This window comes from Tenrec ecaudatus, chromosome 10 (assembly GCF_050624435.1).
Source record: "Tenrec ecaudatus isolate mTenEca1 chromosome 10, mTenEca1.hap1, whole genome shotgun sequence".
Taxonomy (NCBI): Eukaryota; Metazoa; Chordata; class Mammalia; order Afrosoricida; family Tenrecidae; genus Tenrec; species Tenrec ecaudatus.
In genome coordinates, this window is record NC_134539.1 from 105,207,770 (window position 1) to 105,227,078 (window position 19,309).

At 55.3% G+C, this 19,309-nt stretch overlaps 4 protein-coding genes across 6 annotated transcripts; 2 read left to right on the forward strand and 2 right to left on the reverse strand.

Moving 5' to 3' along the window:
* The first annotated feature begins 3,586 nt into the window (after positions 1-3,586).
* GP1BA (glycoprotein Ib platelet subunit alpha) lies at positions 3,587-5,815 on the forward strand. The gene is made up of 2 exons (XM_075559185.1): positions 3,587-3,646; positions 3,878-5,815. Exons 1-2 carry the CDS (start codon positions 3,644-3,646, stop codon positions 5,813-5,815), a joined length of 1,941 nt encoding a protein of 646 aa, XP_075415300.1. The 5' UTR covers positions 3,587-3,643.
* A 2,520-nt stretch (positions 5,816-8,335) lies between these two features.
* SLC25A11 (solute carrier family 25 member 11) lies at positions 8,336-11,102 on the reverse strand. 2 transcript variants are annotated; one of them, XM_075561113.1, is made up of 8 exons: positions 10,856-11,102; positions 10,232-10,384; positions 9,941-10,147; positions 9,471-9,561; positions 9,295-9,385; positions 9,107-9,206; positions 8,976-9,027; positions 8,336-8,841 (listed from the first exon to the last, which is right to left on the reverse strand). In XM_075561113.1, exons 1-8 carry the CDS (start codon positions 10,951-10,953, stop codon positions 8,686-8,688), a joined length of 948 nt encoding a protein of 315 aa, XP_075417228.1. In that variant the 5' UTR covers positions 10,954-11,102; the 3' UTR covers positions 8,336-8,685. The 2 variants fall into 2 exon arrangements, with proteins under 2 accessions (XP_075417228.1, XP_075417229.1); XM_075561114.1 differs by having other exon boundaries at positions 10,232-10,483; positions 10,856-11,086.
* Positions 11,103-11,238: 136 nt separating this feature from the next.
* RNF167 (ring finger protein 167) lies at positions 11,239-15,756 on the forward strand. Of its 2 annotated transcripts, none has more exons than XM_075561111.1 (10): positions 11,239-11,369; positions 11,545-12,027; positions 12,109-12,189; positions 13,312-13,437; positions 13,532-13,619; positions 13,732-13,822; positions 14,226-14,331; positions 14,443-14,536; positions 15,114-15,194; positions 15,276-15,756. In XM_075561111.1, the coding sequence occupies exons 2-10, from the start codon at positions 11,944-11,946 to the stop codon at positions 15,572-15,574; spliced, it is 1,050 nt and encodes a 349-aa protein (XP_075417226.1). In that variant the 5' UTR covers positions 11,239-11,369; positions 11,545-11,943; the 3' UTR covers positions 15,575-15,756. The 2 variants fall into 2 exon arrangements, with proteins under 2 accessions (XP_075417226.1, XP_075417225.1); XM_075561110.1 differs by having other exon boundaries at positions 11,300-11,409.
* A 467-nt stretch (positions 15,757-16,223) lies between these two features.
* PFN1 (profilin 1) lies at positions 16,224-19,001 on the reverse strand. Its single transcript, XM_075561124.1, has 3 exons — positions 18,729-19,001; positions 17,088-17,280; positions 16,224-16,566 (listed from the first exon to the last, which is right to left on the reverse strand). Exons 1-3 carry the CDS (start codon positions 18,858-18,860, stop codon positions 16,469-16,471), a joined length of 423 nt encoding a protein of 140 aa, XP_075417239.1. The 5' UTR covers positions 18,861-19,001; the 3' UTR covers positions 16,224-16,468.
* Positions 19,002-19,309: the final 308 nt, after the last annotated feature.

Here is a 19,309-nt window from a genome sequence, read left to right on the forward strand (position 1 = left end):
TGAAGAGATGGGAGGTTATCTGACCTATCTTGGAGCTTGGTTCAGCAAATTTTAATGGAAGAATTGGGAATGAGAAAAGTCGCTGCAAAATTTGTGCCTTGGGTTCTGACTGACCAGGAAAAAGAGCATCCACTGAAATCATGCCGTGTTTTGAAAGAACAGGTCCGAAGTGACCCAGACTTTTTTCCAAGGTATGAGACATGGTGTTATTCTTTTTTTTAAAATTTCATTATTTTAAAAATCATTTTATTAGGAGCTCATACCACTCTTATCATAATGCATACATACATATATTGTGTAAAGCACATCTGTACATTCATTGTCCTCATCATTCTCAAAAAATTTGCTCTCCACTTAAGCCCCTGGCATCAGGTCCTCATTCCCCCCCTCCCCGCTCCCCCCTCCCTCATGAGCTCTTGATAATCTATAATTTATTATATTGTCATATCTTGCACTGTCCGACATCTCCCTTCACCCCCTTTTCTGTTGTCCATCCCCTAGGGAGGAAGTTATATGTAGATCCTTGTAATCAGTCCCCCTTTCCAATCCACCCTCCCTCCACCATCCCAGTATCACCACTCACACCATTGATCCTGAAGGGATCATCCGCCCTGGATTCCCTGTGTTTTCAGTTCCTATCTGTACCAGTGTATACATCTTCTGGTCTAGCCAGACTTGCAAGGTAGAATTGGGATCATGATAGTGGGGGTGGGTGGGGAGGAAGCATTTAGGAACTAGAGGAAAGTTGTATGTTTCATCATTGCTACATCTCACCCTGACTGGCTCATCTCCTCCCTGCATGCCTTCTGTAAGGGGATGTCCAGTAACCTAAAAATGGGCTTTGGGTCTCTACTCTGCACTCTTCCCCTCATTACCACTGATATGATTTTTTGTTCTGATGATGCCTAATACCTGATCCCTTTGACACCTCTTGATCGCACAGGCTGGTGTGCTACTTCCATGTGGGCTTTGTTGCTTCTGAGCTAGATGGCTTCTTGTTTACCTTCAAGCCTTTAAGACCCCAGACACTATATCTTTTGATAGCCGGGCACCATCAACTTTCTTCGTCACATTTGCTTATGCAACATGGTGCTATTCTTAAGACCCCGAAAGCAAACATCAATCAAGCCAGTAGAAGCCATTGTTACCTTACCCCCCAAAAAGCTCATCAAGTGAAATCAAAGATAATTTGTTTTGATGTGTGGGAGATAGTACATTTAGAGTTCATTCCACCAGGACAGGCTGTTAATCAAGTTTTCTATATAGATTTCTGAAAAGATTGCATAACAGTGTACAACAAAAAAAGGCCTGATTTGTGGCAGACAGGGGACTGGTTTTGTCCCATGACAATGCATGTGCTCATGCAGCCATCTCAGTGCAACAGTTCTGTGCAGAAAACAGCATGTCTCTCTTGCCCCATGAAGCTTATTCACCTGACCTCACTCCGTGCAACTTCTTTTTGTTTCTGTGAATGAAGAGGGACATGAAAGGACAGAGATTGAAAGAAGTAGAAGTGGGAGATCCCCTTGCAGAGTGGTCTCGGGGAGGAGACGGACCAGACAGGGTGTGATGTAGCAACGATGAAAAATACAACTTTCCTCTAGTTCCTAAATGCTTCCTCCTCCCCTCCCAGTAGCATGATCCCAATTCTACCTTACAAATCTGGCTAGACCAGAGGATGAACACTGGTACAGATAGGAACCAGAAACACAGGGAATCCAGGGCGGATGATCCCTTTAGGACCAGTGGTGTGAGTGGTGATACTGTGAACATAGAAGGAGGGTGGGCTGGAAAAGGGGAACAGATTACAAGGATCTACATATAACAGATGAATTTGGAAAATGTTTCCAAGAATAGAATTGCAGATTTGACAAATGTATTAAGTGTAATGGAGAGTACTTAGAAGGTGATGTGGTTGCTTTGTTTTTAAAAAATGTAAATACTTAGCTTTGAAAAAAGAAAGTTCCAGTTTGGGTGGGGGGGGGGGTACCCCCTTGCATTGTTCTTGCACCTGTAGAACATTCAAGGGGAGAAGTCTAAAAGGCAACTGGAAATATGTGTTTGGGTCTCAGGAGGAGTCTGAGCCAGGAATAAAGCTCTGGTGACACAGCAGTTAAAAGATGACAGGTCAGGTGCTGGTTTCCGTCTTCGCAATGTCTTCTCAGAAGACTTCAGGATCAAGAGGTTCCTGTCCAAGAAACCGAGGCAGAATGGGCCCATTCCCCACTGGATTCGAGTGAAAACTGGTCATAAGATCAGGTACAACCCCAAGAGAAGACATTGGAGAACCATGCTGGGTCTGTAAGTTGCCCCTTAAGCAATGGCGCGCACGCCTGCATTTACCCAGGCTCACCAGCGGTCCGTCATACTGAGTTTAAGCCTTTGCCACCATCTGATCAATTAAACTGGTATTGGCAAATATCTGGTTTCCTCCTTGGTTTTTAATGCTTCCACATCGAGAATTTAACAATAAAAAATGTAAGGCTGTTGGTTTGGGTGGGGCGGGGTGGGGGGGGCGGGGGGCGGGGGGAGATGCCTGATCAGCATTTCAAACCCACCAGCTGCTCAGTGGGAGCAAGATGGGGCAGTCTGTACCTGTGAAGATCACAGCCTTCGGAAACCCCATAGGGCAGCTGTCCCCTGTCCTTAGGTCACTCTGAGTCAGAATTGACTCAGTGGCAACGGTTTGGTTTGGCTTGGGGGACTAGATGGTGGGTAAAGGCAGGAAAGTAGGTGAGGTGCTTGTGTAATAGAAGAAAGAAGGGCCCAACATCAAACTCTGGGGACAATGGAGGGCACTATTGATCTTGGCAAGACCTCAATCAACGGGGCAGGGGAAGAAGCCAGCCTTGAGGAGGGGGAGGAATCGAGAAAGATGAGGCAAGCAGACAGCTCAAATTAGACAACTCTGAGAATGTAGTCTGGGGTCCTGGTGGTGTTCTGGGTTACACTCTGGGGCTGCTAATTGCAAGCTGGGCGATTCCAACCCACCAGCCACTCCACTGGGGGAAAATGAGGCTTTCTGCTCCTGTGAGGATACAGCCTCTGCCGGCCCCACCGGACCGTTCTACTCTGTCCTAGAGGGTTGTTATGAGTTAGAATTGACTCAGTGCTAGTGACTTTGATGAGAGTTGTTTTGTTTTCGTTTTTGAAGAATGTATTGCAAACAGTTCAATGCTTGGCTACCAGCCAAAAGGTTGGTCACCTGCTAAGACACCTGCTGATCTGCTTCTGAGAAGCCACAGCTGAAAGCCCTTTGGGCCAGTTGTACCTGATACCATGAGGCCACTGACACGGGCAAAATGTGACTGTGACGGAGAGACGGGACAGGGTGGCAGCTGGGGTGGGGGTGGGGTGTGAAAAGATGAATGTGGGTGACTGAGGGCAACCATCTCAGCTCCTCCAGTGTGGGAGGCAAGAGCCAAAAGGAGAGTGTGGGGAATGTTGTGGAGGGAGGTGATAAGGGCCTGTGTCTGGGAGGGAGATTCCGTTCCCAGGTCAGAGGGGACCCTATCAGGCTGGCATTTCCTCCCCATCCCCAACCCCTTCCTGCCCTTGGCCAGGCCCTCCCTGGGGCTGGAAGGCAGAAGGACTGAGTCACACACACCCTGGGAGAAGCTCTGGGCCTTAAGAGGTCTTTCTGATGGTAAGCTGGGCCTGGGGGCTGCAGGGAGGAGGTGCTGAGGGAGGGATTCGAGCCCTGGGAGTGCATAGTTTGGGCTTGGCTGGTAAGGGCAGGAGAGATGGGGGTTGGGTGGGTGGAAACCCAGTTTCTGGAAGGGAACCTAGAAGCTGCCCTGGGGCTTCAGGACAAGGGGAAGGATGCCAGAGTGGGTGGGCGGGTGGGTCAGGGACTCAAGCACTGCGCCGCCCACAGGTCCCCATGCATCTGTTCTTCCTGCTGCTTCTGCTGCCAAGCCCCTCTCACCTGGAGGCCTTCTGTGAGGAATCCAGAGAGGCTGGCCAGATGGACGTGAACTGTGAGGCGCTGGGGCTGAAGGCACTGCCTTCAGCCCTGCCAGAAGACACCAGCATCCTGCGCCTGAATCAGAACCCCCTGGTCACCTTCTCCACAGCGTCTGTGGTGTCCCTGACTCACCTCACCCAGCTGCACCTGGACCATACTCAGCTGGCCAAGCTGCAGACTGACGGGACGCTGCCACTGCTGGAGACCCTCACCCTCTCACACAATCAGCTGAAAAGCCTGCCCCCACTAGGACAGGCCCTGCCAGCGCTCACTGTCCTGGATGTCTCCTTCAACCAGCTGGCCTCCTTGTCTCCAGGGACCCTGGACGGCCTGAGTGGACTCCAGCAGCTTTTCCTAAGAGGCAATGAATTCAAGAATCTGCCCCCGGGGCTTCTGGTACCCACCCCAAAGCTGCAGAAGCTCAACCTGGCTAACAACCAGCTGAGAGAACTTCCTCCCGGGCTCCTGGACGGGCTCACGGAGCTCGACACCCTCTACCTCCAAGGGAACTGGCTGCACACGGTACCAAAGGGCTTCTTTGGGGACCTCCTCCTGCCTTTTGTTTTCCTCCACGGCAACCCTTGGACGTGCGACTGCGAGATTCTCTATTTCCGTCGCTGGCTGCAGGACAATGAAAACAATGTCTACTTATGGAAGGAAGGTATGGATGTCAAAGCCATGACCCCCGATGTGAGCAGTGTGCTATGTTCTGGCGGATCTGATATACCTGTCTACACCTACCCAACCAAGGGCTGCCCCAGCCTGGGGGACGCTGACGAAGACTATGACACCTATGACAGCTATGAAGAAGAGCGAAAGGATAAGGCGCAGACCACGAGGGCTGTGGCCAAGTTCTCTACCCACACCAAAGACTACACAACCCCCGGGGGCCGGCTCCACTCAGAGTCTACTGCTTCTGCAGGCAGCCAAATGTTCTCATTGTCCCCGCTCCCAGAATCCATGCCAAGACAGACCACATTCCCAAGCATAAAGATCTCACACCTCATCACAGGCCCATCTACCACAGTCTCCAAAATCCCAGAACTCACTACAAAAACCATCATAATCCCAACCACCCCGGAGCCCACCACCCCCACCACCACCACCACCACCCCGGAGCCCACTACCACCCCAACCACCCCGGAGCCCACCACCCCCACCCCCACCACCACCACCCCGGAGCCCACTACCACCCCAACCACCCCGGAGCCCACCACCCCCACCCCCACCACCCCCACCACCACCCCGGAGCCCACTACCACCCCAACCACCCCGGAGCCCACCACCCCCACCACCACCACCACCTCAGAACTGACTACAACCCCAACTGCTCCAGAGCCCACCACATTCCTAACTCCTACAGAATCCATCTCATTGCCTATGACTGCAGAATCCACAGGTTTCTCTGAACCTCCCAATCTCCTGAATGTCCAAGGGATGGGTCAAGGGAATTTGGACAGCTCCAGAAACGAACCTTTCCTTGGCCCTGACTTTTGTTGCCTCCTACCCCTGGGCTTCTATGTGTTGGGTCTTCTCTGGCTCCTGGTTGCCTCTGTGATCCTCATCCTGCTGCTGATTCAGCTGCAGCACGTGAGACCCCAAACCGCAGCTGTATGCACCACACAACTGGAGCTGCAAAGGGGCAGGCAGGTGACTGTGCCCCGGGCTTGGCTGCTCTTTCTCCAAGGGTCACTCCCCACTTTCCGCTCTAGTCTCTTCCTCTGGGTAAGGTCCAATGGCCGTGTGGGTCCTCTAGTGGCAAGACGGTGGCCCTCAGCCCTGAGTCTGGGTCGTGGGCAAGACCTGCTGGGCACAGTGGGTATTAGGTACTCTGGCCACAGCCTTTGAGGACGGGGGTGGGTGGAGAGGGTGGGGTGTTTGGGGACCTGGAGAGAGGTTCTGATGGGCTTCTCTATGCATAGGGAGGGATCTAGCTTTCGGTGGGTGAGTCAGGGGAAGGGCTTTAACAACTTTTTAATAGAAATGCTCCTCGGCACACCACAGGCATACGCCTCAGATGCAGTAAACCAGGAATCAAGAGATTGAGACAGTGTTGAGTGGGCCACAGGCTGTGTTATTGTGGGGAGAGGGGGCCCTAGATTACATGACTATCACCCCTTTGGGGAAGCATTTCAGGAAATAATAAGCACCCCCCCCTCATTTCATCCAGATGGGAGTACTGGTTCTCTCTGGGGCGTCAATGTGGCTTGTTTTTTCCTTCTGCTTAGCATTTCTGAGTTGTCCATCATCATGGTACAGTGCTAGTGTAATAAATCATTAAAATTTGAGTTTTCTCCTGAAGAGGCAGGGTGGCTGAGGTCCCAGTCATGAGCATTCCCAAAGCCCCAATTGCCCCCTCTGTACCATGTATTCAAACTCCCTCCCCACCCCCCCACACACATCCTGTCATACCCTGCACTTCCCTGCCTGGGGGCTGTCAACTCCCTCACCCAACACCCGCTTCCCCTCCTCCAGGGTGATGTTCAAGGGCCCGTCCAGGTCAAGAACCATTCAAGCCTCCATGGTGCTTAGTGGCACTGCTGAGGCCTACACCGGGGGTAGTGTTCTAAGAGGGAGCGTGGGGGCTACTGACATCAGTAGCCCCAGAACTACGCTTGTATCACACATTGACTGTGTGCTCCATCTTGGTGTGTGTGTGTTCTTTTTAAGCTTAATTTACTCCCAAACTGTAAGTTTTTGCTTCTTCAGCTTCTTCTGGGAGATGTTCGGTTTCAGAACAACGTGGTCCTCTTCAGTCAGGAGCATCTGTGTGGCAGGGGGAGCTCACGTGTGGGTTGACCCGACCATGAGCTCCGTAAGGCCGCAGGCGCGTCTTGGGGGCTTTGTTCACCTGGATGTGCTCACTGACTACATCGGATCCCTTAGGTCCAGCATGACTGCAGTTTTAAGTACGTGCAACAAAAATTCCACACTCTTTTTGAGCCAGCGACCCTGTCCGGTCTGGGCTTGCCTCCCGCGGCACCATTGTATGGTCAGAAGGACACACAGTGTTTCTGCAGGGGCGTCTCTCAAATATTTGGTGGTTTTCCAATATGCAGACCCTTGAGGGCCTCAGCAGTGTCACGGGTGTTCTTAAAACGGACCCTCTTGATTTGCATGATTTGGTGGGGTTTTCTGGGTCAAGTGAGTAGAGAGAGAACCATTTTGGCGCCTCAGGCTGCTATTGAGGGGGTCCTGGTGGGGTTGATGGCAAATCACAGGCATCCCTAGCGCCACTCCTCTGTGCCCTGGCCACACCCAGCAGGACTCTTTCCAGCTGCTTCAGTTCCGCCCCCCCCTCCCCCATCCAGGTATGGCTCCCAGAGGGAGTTCCACTGGAGAGCCCGCCTCCAGACTGTGCTAGCCCCTCCTAACTTGAAAAATGGGTGGCAACTCTCCCACTTTTAACTGTCCTCTGGGTGAGACAGAACACTTCACTCCCAGTGCTCCAGCAAGGGCACTGCTTGCTCCCCAGCATGGCTTTCCTAGTCTAAGCTCGAGCAATCCCCACCCCTCAGTCTAGCTGTCAGTGCAAGACTCCCTCTTCCTCTTTGGGCCCAGACAGGTGCTCCAAGCTATCCTTCTCCCCTCTACTGGGCAAACTTTCGGTGTCATCTTCCCTCTGCTACTTGGAACTCAAGGTCAAGGTCCAGGATTGAGGTATATCAAAGAGGCCATTCAGGGCTAGTTAGGGTATGTACATGTGGAAGGGCTTAGAAGGGAGGTAGGGGCAAGAGGACACAAGTAGGGGATCAGGTGGCCCAGCTCCCCTTCCTCTGCCTGTGGGACAGCTCCCACCTGCTGCCTCCTGTCGCTGGCTTGGCACAAAGCCTTCAGCCTCTGCTGCCAAATTCTCCTCCTAGTTTGACCTTCTCATGCCCTTTGGGGGCACAAAAGGTTTTTAAGCTCCTTTTAGGGCGGTGCTTGGGAATCAGTCTCTCCCAAATGAAACGGCCAGGGCAGTTACCCTCTCCAGGCAGGGGACCAGACCAGTTCTCTCACCAACACCCTTTCTTGGCTCCCCTCATCTCCCACTGGCGCCAGACTTCAAAGATCTGGTCCTCTGCCTCCTTGGGCTGCAGAATCTGGGACCACCCCCCCCCCAGAGACGTTAGCAGGGGGTGGGTGAGATGACTGGCGCTGGTGGGAAGGAAGCAGCACACAGGCAGGGTCCCCACCCCAATAGCTCCCCTGACCAGGCTGACTTACATGGCACTGCGTAACACCAACGGATGCCTTTTCTGGACTTTTCCTGAAAATTCCAGTTTGTTTTCCAGAGGAGGCATCAGCTTCCCTATCCAGTCACACACACCATCCCTACCCTCACCACCCACCTTCCACAGCCCCACAATGCTCCACATTTGGGGGTGGTGTCACCAATTCCATTTATTGATTAAGCCCTGGATGAGCTGGATCGAGGAAGGGCTGTGTCCTCCCAATGAAGCCACCCTGAGCACGGTGAGTAGCTTCCACTCTCTCCTGTCCCCTCGGCTCCACCTGAGCGCTGAGCGTCCCCTCTGGGAAGGGGGCCTGCTGCTGTCCGGAAACTACCACCCGGAGAGGCCACAAGGATCAGGACAAGCAGGGCAAAGTGCAGCAGGGGGAGAAGACCACACCCTGTGGAGGGGAAATAAATAGAGGGGCCCAGGGCAGCAGAGTCCAGTCCCCACCAGGGCACACTGACTAGGGAAGCGCTGCCCCCCCCCCCACCATCTGCCTCAGCCACTGAGAAAGAGCCGCTTGTAGGCCTTGTTCATCTGCTCCAAGAAGATGAAGGTGAGGACGGTGTGGGGGCCTAGGCGGGCATAGTACGGTGTGAAGCCCTTCCACAGGCTGAAGAAACCCTCGTAGCGGATAACCTTCATCAGCACATCCTAGGCAGACAGGCAGGCAGGGTCTCAGGACAGGTTCTGGCTTCCACGGCCCCATCCCACCTCCCCCAGTGACTGTAGCAGCAGCCCCGCACCCCGCCCACGCAACCTCTCAGCCCAAGTCCCTGCTTTCTCACCAGCCCGTTCTTGTACTCTGGTTTCCCGTCAATCATTCGCATGTTCTGGATCCTGAGGGAGAGGAGATGGGGTCTGAGATGCAGAAAGGGAGCCCCTCGGATGCCCCTCAGGCCCAGGCCTACATACTCACCGAGTCTTGACAATGTCCACGGGCATGGAGGCGGCGGTGGTGACAAGGCCGCTGATCATGCTGGCACAGAAGTGGCACAGGATGTTGTCAGAGAAGTACCCTGCGGGAGCGGGGCAGAGGGTAGCAGACAGTTAGCTCAGGCTTGGCCGGGCCAGGCTGGGAGCAGAGGACCCAGCTCTGCATCTCACCTGAGTCCAGCAGGAACTGCTTGGATTGCGAGTAGGAGGCAAGTTGGGCAGCATTGACAACAACAGCTCGGGCCATGGTAGGGATGCAACCCTGGTGGGGAGGAGGGGGGTAGTTAGAAATGCCCAAGATCACACCCTACGTTCCTCCAAGTGTCCCGCCCCTCCAGTCCACTCACCCGCCACAGTGTGGGGACCCCCTCCTCCTGGGCAATTCGAATCAGGGCATTGAACACGTTTTTGTAGCCGCGACGCTGGTCAGATGGAAGCCTGGTGGGAATGCATGAGGAGCCCAGGCTCAGGATGGCCCACCCTGGCCCGAGGGAGCAAAGAAAGGGAGGCAAGAACAAGTGAGCACTCTGCTCCACATCAGGCAGGAGAAACCGGTCCTTTCCTTAAGCCTTAGGCCCTGGTGGTACAGTGATTTACAGTAACTGCTGCAGGTCGGGGCTTCAAAGCCACCAGCAGCCCCTTGGGGGAAAGATGTGGCTGTCCGCTCACATAAAGATACGCAGTCTCAGAAACACTAAAGGAGCTACTCTGTCCTATAGGGTCCCTGAGTCTGAATCCTCCCTGTGGCAAGGGGTTTGTAGAATCCAAGGAATGGCCTTGGGGTGGGGGTGGGGGCAAGTGCAGGCCTGGAACTCACCGGCCATCAGCGGTCATGCGGATGAGAGCCACTTCGGCTGGTGTGCCCACAAAGGCTCCAGTCGCACCTGCCGTCATGCCAATCAGGGCTTTCAGCAGAAACCCCGGGGGTGTACCATCTGCCCCGGTCAGGCGCTCAAAAAGCACGGTGTAGATGCCAAGGCGAGTGGTGGTGTAGGTGGCTTGGCGCAGCAGGCCAGCTGACAGCCTGGGGAGCAAGGGGCCAGTGCGTGAGGCCAAGGTGAGGGGCGGCCAACCCCAGCCCTACCCTCCCATCATGTAGCCCCAGTACCCAGTGTAAATGCCACGCAGTCCTTCTGCCTTCAGGATGCTGGTGAGGGCATGGAAGCTGGTTTTATACTCCCTCGTCTTGGCCCCTTCCCCGCTCAGCTGCATGCGGTTCTTCACCAGGTCCAGGGGCTGTACAAACACTGTAGCTCCCATCCTGGGGGAAGATGGGAGTGGAATCGAAGCCACAGGCAGCAACGGAGTCATAAAGGGCAGGGCTTGCCAGGAGAATCACCAAGGCTGCAGGTATGCGTGTCTGGAAAACCCAGTGGTCCAGAGGGGGTCAAGCAACGAAAGCACACCGTGCAGCTCCAGGTTGGTCAAGCGATGACCAGGGAGTGCTTCCGGGGGGTGCCAGGGATGGAGGCATGCGGGGGTGGGGTGCATGTTGGCTGGCAGGGGTAATGTGATGGCCTAGGGCCCCAAATAAGCCGGGAAAGTAAAGCAAAGGCCTGGGAAAGCCCAGTGAGGGGCTCTGCAAGGGGAGAAAAGGTCCGGGCAGCCCATCAAGGACCTTGCAAGACACGGGACCGCACTGAACCAGTGCCAGCTCTGGGCACTGCAAGACCCACTGACTATAATGGCCCGGTCCTTCCTCCTCCTCTCCCAGCCACGGGCCTGAGCTTACCCGGCCAGGCCCCCAAACAGGAACTTGACGGACTTAGGGGAGGTACGGGGCTTCCCGTCTACCCCGCCAGCCGCGGGACTCGCCGCCGCCGCCGCCATCGCCACTCAAGGGCCCCTGGGCTCCCGGTCCCGAGCGCGCGCGGCCCCGCTCGCGCCCAAGGTGACACCGCGCGCGCAACAGGGGCGAGGGCGCGCGCACGCCCCTCGGATCCTCAGGTCCCGCACCGGCTGGGAGCGGGCGCAGGCGCGTAGCGCAAAGGAGGCCGGGAATAAGGCGAAGTCGGAGGAGGAGCTTGGAGGATGGGTGTGGAAAGAGGCGGGGCGTACGGGAAGCCAGCGTGTGGGCGCTCTTTTTACCAAATTGGAATCGCGGGGAAATAAAAAGAATGTATTTGGAAGTCTCGCGAGATCGAGTGGGCCGAGCCGGCGAAGTTGGGCGGCCTCTCGCGATAGATGCAGCAAGCGCTCAACAGGGCGGGGGGAGGGGCAGCGTGCCGAGCGTTCTCGCGACACTTGTAAGTACCGCGGCGGCGGCGGCCACCACAGGGAGGAGAGGTTTGTAAACAGGGCAGCTCCGGGAGTCCGGGGGCTAGAGGGAAAACGATCGGGCCGTCTCCGGGGGCGTCGGTGCTCCCTACATCTCCGCAGACACTGCCTCCACCTCTAACCTTCTCTTAACCGGCCTTTTAGGACCGGAAGTCCTTCAACGGGAGCGTCCGACTCTTGAAGTGGCTGTCCCTCTGCCGGAAACCCTTTTCCGAGGGATAGGAAGACGGTCCACCTGGCCGGAAGTCCCACCTCTTTGAGCACCCCCCCCACCCCTTCCTCAAGTTTTTCTGTCAGCCCTCCCTGTTTCCGTGCCCTCTCCTGGTTTTAATCCTTATCTAGAAAAGCGTCGATTGATAGTGTCTCAGCTCTACGAAACAGGTGGAGGGTACTTCCTCGAGGGCTCCATGTAGCTAGGAAGTGGAACCTGGGGGGAGTGGGACCCCCTGAGATCCCGAGGGAGGGGCGAGGGTAGGACGCAGAACACTGCTTCTGCTCCTGTTACCCCGGACGCGGCTTCTCCGCCTCTCCCCTCCCGCTGTCATGCACGCTGCGGCTTTCCCGCTTCCTGTGGTTGTGGCCACTGTGCTGTGGGGAGCGGCCCCCATCCGGGGGCTCATCCGAGCGGTGAGTCCGAGGGCCGACGGGGGAAGGGCGCTGAGGGAAGGGGATGCAAGCAGATGGGGCACATGGACTCTCTCTCTGCAGACCTCTGACCACAACGCCAGCATGGACTTTGCAGACCTCCCAGCTCGCTTTGGGGCTAGCCTGAGCCAAGAGGGACTCCAGGTGATTTTCTTCCATATTCCCCCAAATCTTCCGTCTTGGGCAAGGCTGGAGGAGGCTTGCCATGGGTGAAGTCGGAGAAAGGAAAAGCCGAGGTAGGAACTAAGTGTTTGAGCACGTCAAGAGTGGAAGTGAGAAACGAAAAGGACTGTCTTGTGAGGAGAGCCTGCAAGTGAACTGAGAGAAACCCGGGCAAGGCGCTGTGCCTACCAGTAGTCTCAGACTTCTTGTTGCCAGTCTGGCAGTAGACAAAGTCAATTATGGGGCAGAACCATAGTTTTACTGGAAAGTGGGGTAATACAAAACAACCACATGGAAGGGACCTTATAGGACAAAGTTGAAGAGCCCTGTAGAGTGTATAAATCCTTAAGAGTCCAAGGGTCACATCTCTCTTGTGGGGAGCAGCCCAGTCCTTTGCCAGCAGGCTTCCTCAAGTGGAGAAAGTAGAGAAATCGTTGCAGCTTGTTGGGAGGATTGTTAGAGAAGCACTTTTGTAGCCCCTCACCGAGAAGATGGCCAATTGCAAGAATTCATTTGACCGTCAATAACCAATGACGTTGTTTGTGAGATGGGTTGGGGGAAATGGGAGTGTGGGAGAAGTGTCTCTTACCGGGCACTAGAGATGTGAAACGGGACTTGAGAGGAAGTGATGTGGCTTGGTGGAATGACAATCAGTGGGAAACTGGAAGGCAGATAGGGAATTAGCTTGCAGTGTTGGGTTTTGGGTAAGCCGTCTGGCAGTGAGAGGGATGCTGGGAAGATCTGGTTCAGGCCTGTCATGTGTGCAATTGCATCCTCCAGAGGACGAGAGATTAAACTGCAGATTGGAGTGGGATGCCTGGACCTAAGAGTGACAGGGAAGTGGGGGTAGAGGGTGCCCATACAGTATGTGTGAACCAGTGCCAATCTGTGGTAAGTAGTGGATGACTAACCATAAGGTCGGCAGTTCAAACCACGGAGGGGAGGCGGGGAGAGAAGGCTGGCTGCAATCATACAGGTTTACAGGCTTAAAAACCTCATTTAGGGTGGTTATGAATTAAAATCAGCCCAATGGCCACGGGTTTCTTTTGGGTTTGTGGGACCAGAACCTAAGAAAACTAATCATTATTTGCTGCTCTCCCCCAGGGGTTCCTTGTGGAGGCTCACCCAGCTAATGCCTGCAGCCCCATTGCCCCACCACCCCCAGCCCCGGTCAACGGGTCAGTCTTTATTGCACTGCTTCGAAGATTCAACTGCAACTTTGACCTCAAGGTTGCTGAATGTGGAGTGGGAGCTGGGAGGCCGAGGGTTAAAAAGTCACCAGGAATGAAGGGCAGCAAGGCTCAGGATGGCTCCTTGTCCCTAGGTCTTAAATGCTCAGAAAGCTGGGTATGGTGCAGCTGTGGTGCACAACGTGAACTCCAATGAACTGCTGAACATGGTGTGGAATAGTGGTAAGGCTAGGGTGTCTGACAGGGGTGTTCGGTGGCACTAAGGCTGAGGGCTGGTGGGAAGGCTGGAGACTGAGGGCAAGGGAACTAATGGGCAACACTCCCGTCCCTGTAGAGGAAATCCAGCAGCAGATCTGGATCCCATCTGTGTTCATTGGGGAGAGGAGTTCCGAGTACCTGCGTGCCCTCTTCGTCTACGAGAAGGGGTACGGAGTGTGTTTCCTTTCCACCCTTCCTTCGGCAAGTCCGGGCCAACCTGGCGGCTGTGACCGTGGGGCCTCAAACCCTCTTTACCAATGCTTCTGCACTTTCTTGCCAGCCATGGGTCTTTTATAGGGGTTTTTGTTCCAATTTTTTTAACTTTCTAGTTTGAATGAATTAGGTGGCGGCGGTGGTGGGGTGGTATGCTTCATACCATCACCTCTGCACTCAACAGTTCCAATCACTCAATTCTGTTCTTCCACTTCCCGCCTGTTTCTCTTCGTCCTCTATGGAACTCCGTCTTCCCTTTCACCCCGGTCCTGGTCACTTCATCCTTCCGCCCTCTTTCTACTTCTGTATCCTTGGGTCTTTCCTGCTTTCCTGACAGGGGTCTTCCTTTTCCCCCAGGGCTCGGGTGCTGCTGGTCCCGGACAATACCTTCCCCTTGGGCTATTACCTCATCCCTTTCACAGGCATTGTAGGATTGCTGGTTTTGGCCATGGGAGTCGTGATGGTGAGTACCTCAGAAAGCATGATGGGAAATACTAGGACCTATAAAGCCAGACCCAATCTGGGGTTGGGAGGTGAGGTGAGAGGTACCAGCCCTTTTCATCCAACTCTCCAGATAGTTCGTTGTGTCCAGCACCGTAAACGGCTCCAGAGGAATCGACTGACCAAGGAGCAACTGAAACAGATTCCCACACACGACTACCAGAAAGGTGAGTGGGGCTAGGGGAGGGGAGTCTTTCTCACCGCTCAGCTGACTCCAAGGCTGCCTGAGCCCGAGAGTAAAGATGGCAGGGAGCGATGTCACTGTCTCTTACCCACAGTGACAACAGGAGGCGAAGTACAGCAGGGCAGGCAGGAAGTGTGTGTGTGTGTGTGGGGGGGCTAAACAAAGTACTCAGGGGAGAAGTTGGAGGGTCAACCCTGCTTATAAGAGGGTGGGGTGAAGAGAGATAGGGGGGGGATTTGGCCAGAAAAGGAGCAGGTGAGATGAGGGGCGGGGATTCTGGCCCTGGAGCCTCCAGTGCCCGTATAAGGCTACAGTGGAGGCTCTCCTCCCTCCCATGATCACTCCACCCATACCCTTCCCCCTAAGAAACCACTTCCCTTCTTACCTATGCTCTGGTTGGTCTTGCACGTCTGCCCTAGCCTTACCCTCTCATCTCCTCTTTCACTGGTTCTGCATAAGAGGCAAACACCTTTTGGGGGACTTGGCTCCACCACAGGCCTCCAGATTGCATTCATAGGTTCCGGAAGGCTCCAAGATTGATGCCCCTTCTTTTTCTCCAGGAGACCAGTATGATGTGTGTGCCATCTGCCTGGACGAGTATGAAGATGGGGACAAGCTGAGGGTGCTCCCATGTGCTCATGGTTAGGCCCTTGCCTTCTGTGTCCTCACCCCCGCGCCCACCCCAGCAGACACCAGGTGCCTCACCTTGGTCCTCTCCATAGCCTACCACAGCCGCTGCGTGGACCCCTGGCTCACTCAGACTCGCAAGACCTGCCCCATCTGTAAGCAGCCTGTGCATCGGGGTCCTGGTGAAGAGGATCAGGAAGCAGCAGCTCAGGGACCAGAGGAGGGTGATGAGGAAGGGGAGCCAAGAGACCACCCTGCTTCAGAACGGACCCCTCTCTTGGGCTCCAATTCCACTCCCCCCACCTCCTTTGGCTCCTTGGCTCCACCCCCCCTTGTGTTTCCTGGGCCCTCAACAGATACCCCACCCTCTCCTTCAGCTACCCTCCTGGTCTAGGAACACTCCCGCCCTCCAATCACTGGTGACCTATTTGCAGTCTTTTGCCCTCCCTCCAGTCTTGTGTTGGGGGGTGGGGACATTCCAGCCCCAAGTTTCTCCTACACTCAACCCCTTTGAGGGAGTTGGAGAACAGGAGACTGGGTCTTCACTTTGTGAGTTAATAAAACTGTTTTTCTGGACTACGGGTGAGATCAGCCTTGCACAGGTGAACTTAATCCTTTGGGGTAATCATCCCTTTGTGGACGTTAATTTTTTTTTCTAATTGTGGTTGGCAGAGGGTGCTGGAGAGACATAACCTGTAGTCATGGGGACAGCTCCAGCAGGCATTTGTTGTGACTCAGAGAGGGGGAGCCCCACCCACGTGTAGAGATGACTCAACTGGTCCTGCCTTGCCCTGAGGCCTGGACCCAGTCTCTTGTCTGGATGGCACTCTCACCCCCAATTCACCTAGCACACCAAACTAGCACTGACAGCTTGAAAGCAGGTTCTCCTGTCCAGATAGGCTTGAGGCAAGGAACTGGATTGCCTCAACACTCCAGGATGCCCCCCTTAACCAACCCCCAACCGCATCACCTAGTCAGGATAGAAACAGGTCATGCTGCCTCCCCCAGCCCCTCACACACCCAGACTAAAACCACAAAGCACCTTGTTAGTAGAATCTTTTTTTATTCAGAAAAAAAAAAAAACCCCAAAAAACAAAGTTTTCCAACCACACACAGGAGGGATGGGTAGGGGGAGGTGCCTGTCCATCCAGCCCCAACCCCCCACCCCATATGGTTTTGGCAGCAATAAGGGGTATGGGGTAATGGCCCCCAAAAATAAAAATGGTGTGTGTGTATGGGGGGGTTGCAAAAGCAGTGGGAAGTGGTGGGGGGGGAGGGGCAGACGAGGTCAGTACTGGGAACGCCGCAGGTGAGAAGCCATTTCATAACATTTCTTGTTGATCAAACCACCGTGGACCCCTTCTTTGCCCATCAGCAGGACTAGCGCTGGAGAGGAGAGAGAGAGGAGGCTAGGACCCAGGTGTCACACTGCCACCCTTTGCCAGCTGTTCAGCAGCTGTCCAGCCCTTGGGGCTGTAACCCAACCTCATCCATCCCTCCCTCTCCCCCCCCCACAGGCAGGCTGTCAGTCATGAAGAAACAATGGAGCTTTTCAAAAGGGGGGAAGAACAAGCTTAAGAGGCTGGAAAGGAACATGACTAAAACATAGAGAAGATTAAAGGCTCTTGTACTGTTGACTTCAGCATTCAGGCCAGAAATGGCTGAGGAAAGAGTTCAAAACCCAAGAACTTGATTTGGGCACCAGCTATCTACCTCCATGAATGCTCACTTCTAACCAGTGACTAAAGCAGACAGGAACTTGGGGGATAATGTAGTCCAACTGTGTTAGATCACTCACAAGATGAGGAACTGAGACAGCATCCTAGCATCCAGGAGCAGAGAATGCCCACACTGGGACCCACACAGGAAAATGAACAGAAAAAGATGGCAAAGGGTCAGAAACTCACTCTTGGCAGTCATGGTGACAGTGAGGTTGAAGGTGGGGGCTCCGCCAGTATTCTTGGTGCGAAGATCCATGGTGTATTCCCCGTCCGTCAGCAGTGAGTCCCGGATCACAGAACATTTCTGGCCCCCAAGTGTCAGCCCATTCACGAAAAAACTTGACCGGTCTTTGCCAACAAGAACTCCAACCTCGGCTGGCTGAAAGGGGAACCAATAACCTTATAAAGGGAGTCAGTACACCAAGGTTCCCACCCCGTTTGCCAAGGACCCACCTTCCTGACACTTCTCAGGGAGCCAGAACTCCAAGCCACCCAAAGTGAGGAGAGATTTGCTTTGTTTAAAAGCCCATGAAAAGTGAGAAACTCTTAAAAGACATCAATGCACAAAGATCACGATCCTTCAGCCTAGCGAGTAGTAATAGGGATGCCCTATCCCGCTGAAACTCGATTTCGATCTTTAATAAGGAGGACAACTCCAGGAATCAATGGGGCCTAAAGGCAGAGAGGAGATTGGGGTGGAAGTGAGTGGGCAGGCAGCCTTTGGATGCTCACAACTCTCCTTCAGGAAAAGCAGAAGCAGAGGGGGAAGGGGGGGCGGGTGAGGCAGGAGAAGCAACTTTGCCCTTATTTGGTCAAAGGTTCTGCCGGCGTGTTAGGGGCCCGGACGCCTGGGTCTCCAAGTAACCTGGAGTTGAGGTCCAGGTGTCTATGGCCCGCCGTGAGCAAGACCACCGCTGCCCCCACTCTGGTCAAGTTGGAAAACTTTTGAGAAAGGGGCCTGGTGCATATCAGTAAACTTTCCCTCCAGCTACCTCAGGGAACCTTTCTCCCCGCTCCCCCTTTTACCCCAAACCCCCACATCCGGTCCCCTCCCGCCCGGAAATCCCCTTCTCCCCCCCCTCGAACTTCCGTTCCCCCTCCCCACTTCCGGGCAGTGTGGGCAGGGGAGGTAGTGATGGGGACACCCAGCCATCCCTTATCCCACAACTTGTACTGTATTAGAACTTCTCAAAGTTGCCCGCTCCAGGGCCGCTGGGTGGCGGGAAAGGAGGGTGAGGGGACTTCCGGGACCGACCTCACAGGAATGTTGGGCCCAACGTGCCGAATTAGGGGGCGTGTGGCCGCCTCGCCCGCTCTAACGGAGCTGGGAGGGGCAGGGAGCCCGCGGAAGGCGGGCTGGGGACCCAGACGTAGCGCCTGGGGACCCCTCCGGCCGTAAAGCGGAACAATGGTGGAGGGGACGCGTGCTGGAAGCCGGAAGTGCAGCAGGGGGCTCAAGGGGCTCTCAGCCCCTTCTGAAATCACCATTTCTGCCTAAAACTGCAGCGCGTGCCCGCCCCGCCCTGAACGAGGCGGAAGTGGGCCGCCGCACCGGGAGGCGCGCCCCTCCCCGCCCTGTGCCCCGGATGTAACGCCCCGTCGCGGAAAGCAGGGCGGCCGGCGGGATGGGTGCCGCCGCCTAGAGTGTAGGACTTAAGAGAGGCAACGGAGGGTCCCATTCGCGTGCAGCGGCCATTCGTGCCAATTCCGGGACAAGGGCCGGCTCGGTCTTTCGCTGCCCTCCCCAGACCGCGCCCGCCCCCACCCAAGTCCCTCCTTCAGGGTCCAAGCCCAGCCGGGTCCCCGGAACCGCGCAGGTTCACAGACCGTGATGTTGACGAAGGTTTTCCCGGGGACAGCGGCCCAGACAGAGGGCGAGTCCTTATAGCCCACGATGGCCGCGTCCTGACAGGTCCCGTCCGCCATGAGGTTGTCGATGTAGGCGTTCCACCCGGCCATGGCGTTGCTACTGGGGCAGCTTCTCGGTGCTTCTGCTGGGGCCGCGGGCTGAGCTTGGGCTGCCTCGGGCGGGCGGGCGGGCGGGGGGAAGGCGGAGAGCTCGGGGCACGCGCTGCTGTCCGGACCGCGGCTCTGCTAGCCGTGCAGCAGCAGCCCTCGCACTTCCTGCTCCTCCCCCCGCTCCCCTTAGAATTTTATTTGCAATGAGGAGTAGGGGCGGGGCCTGTTCCTATTCCCTCCTCTCCGCCCCCCGCCCCCCAGCCCGCCGGCCCAGAGACCGAAGTTTGCAAATGGCAATTGAGAAAAAATCCCTGCCCCCTATTGCAAAATTTGCCGAGTCCGATGGAAAGCTATATAAGAAGGGAGGGGGCTGCGGGGGAAGGCTCACAAGGCGAGAGTAGGGTTAGGGTTCCCCTTCCCATTGACTGTAAACCAGGCTTTAGCATAGG

Coding starts and splice junctions, on each gene's coding strand:
- RNF167 (XM_075561111.1), top strand. CDS start 11,944: ATGCACGCTGCGGCTTTCCCGCTTCCTGTGGTTGTGGCCACTGTGCTG. Junction 14,332..14,442: donor TGGCCATGGGAGTCGTGATG/GTGAGTACCTCA, acceptor CCAACTCTCCAG/ATAGTTCGTTGTGTCCAGCA. Junction 15,195..15,275: donor GGTGCTCCCATGTGCTCATG/GTTAGGCCCTTG, acceptor TCCTCTCCATAG/CCTACCACAGCCGCTGCGTG.
- PFN1 (XM_075561124.1), bottom strand. CDS start 18,860: ATGGCCGGGTGGAACGCCTACATCGACAACCTCATGGCGGACGGGACC. Junction 17,281..18,728: donor AAACCTTCGTCAACATCACG/GTCTGTGAACCT, acceptor TTCCCCTTTCAG/CCAGCCGAGGTTGGAGTTCT. Junction 16,567..17,087: donor TGTCACCATGACTGCCAAGA/GTGAGTTTCTGA, acceptor TCTCCTCTCCAG/CGCTAGTCCTGCTGATGGGC.
- SLC25A11 (XM_075561113.1), bottom strand. CDS start 10,953: ATGGCGGCGGCGGCGGCGAGTCCCGCGGCTGGCGGGGTAGACGGGAAG. Junction 10,148..10,231: donor CTGCGTGGCATTTACACTGG/GTACTGGGGCTA, acceptor CTTGCTCCCCAG/GCTGTCAGCTGGCCTGCTGC. Junction 9,386..9,470: donor GGGTCCCCACACTGTGGCGG/GTGAGTGGACTG, acceptor CCTCCCCACCAG/GGTTGCATCCCTACCATGGC.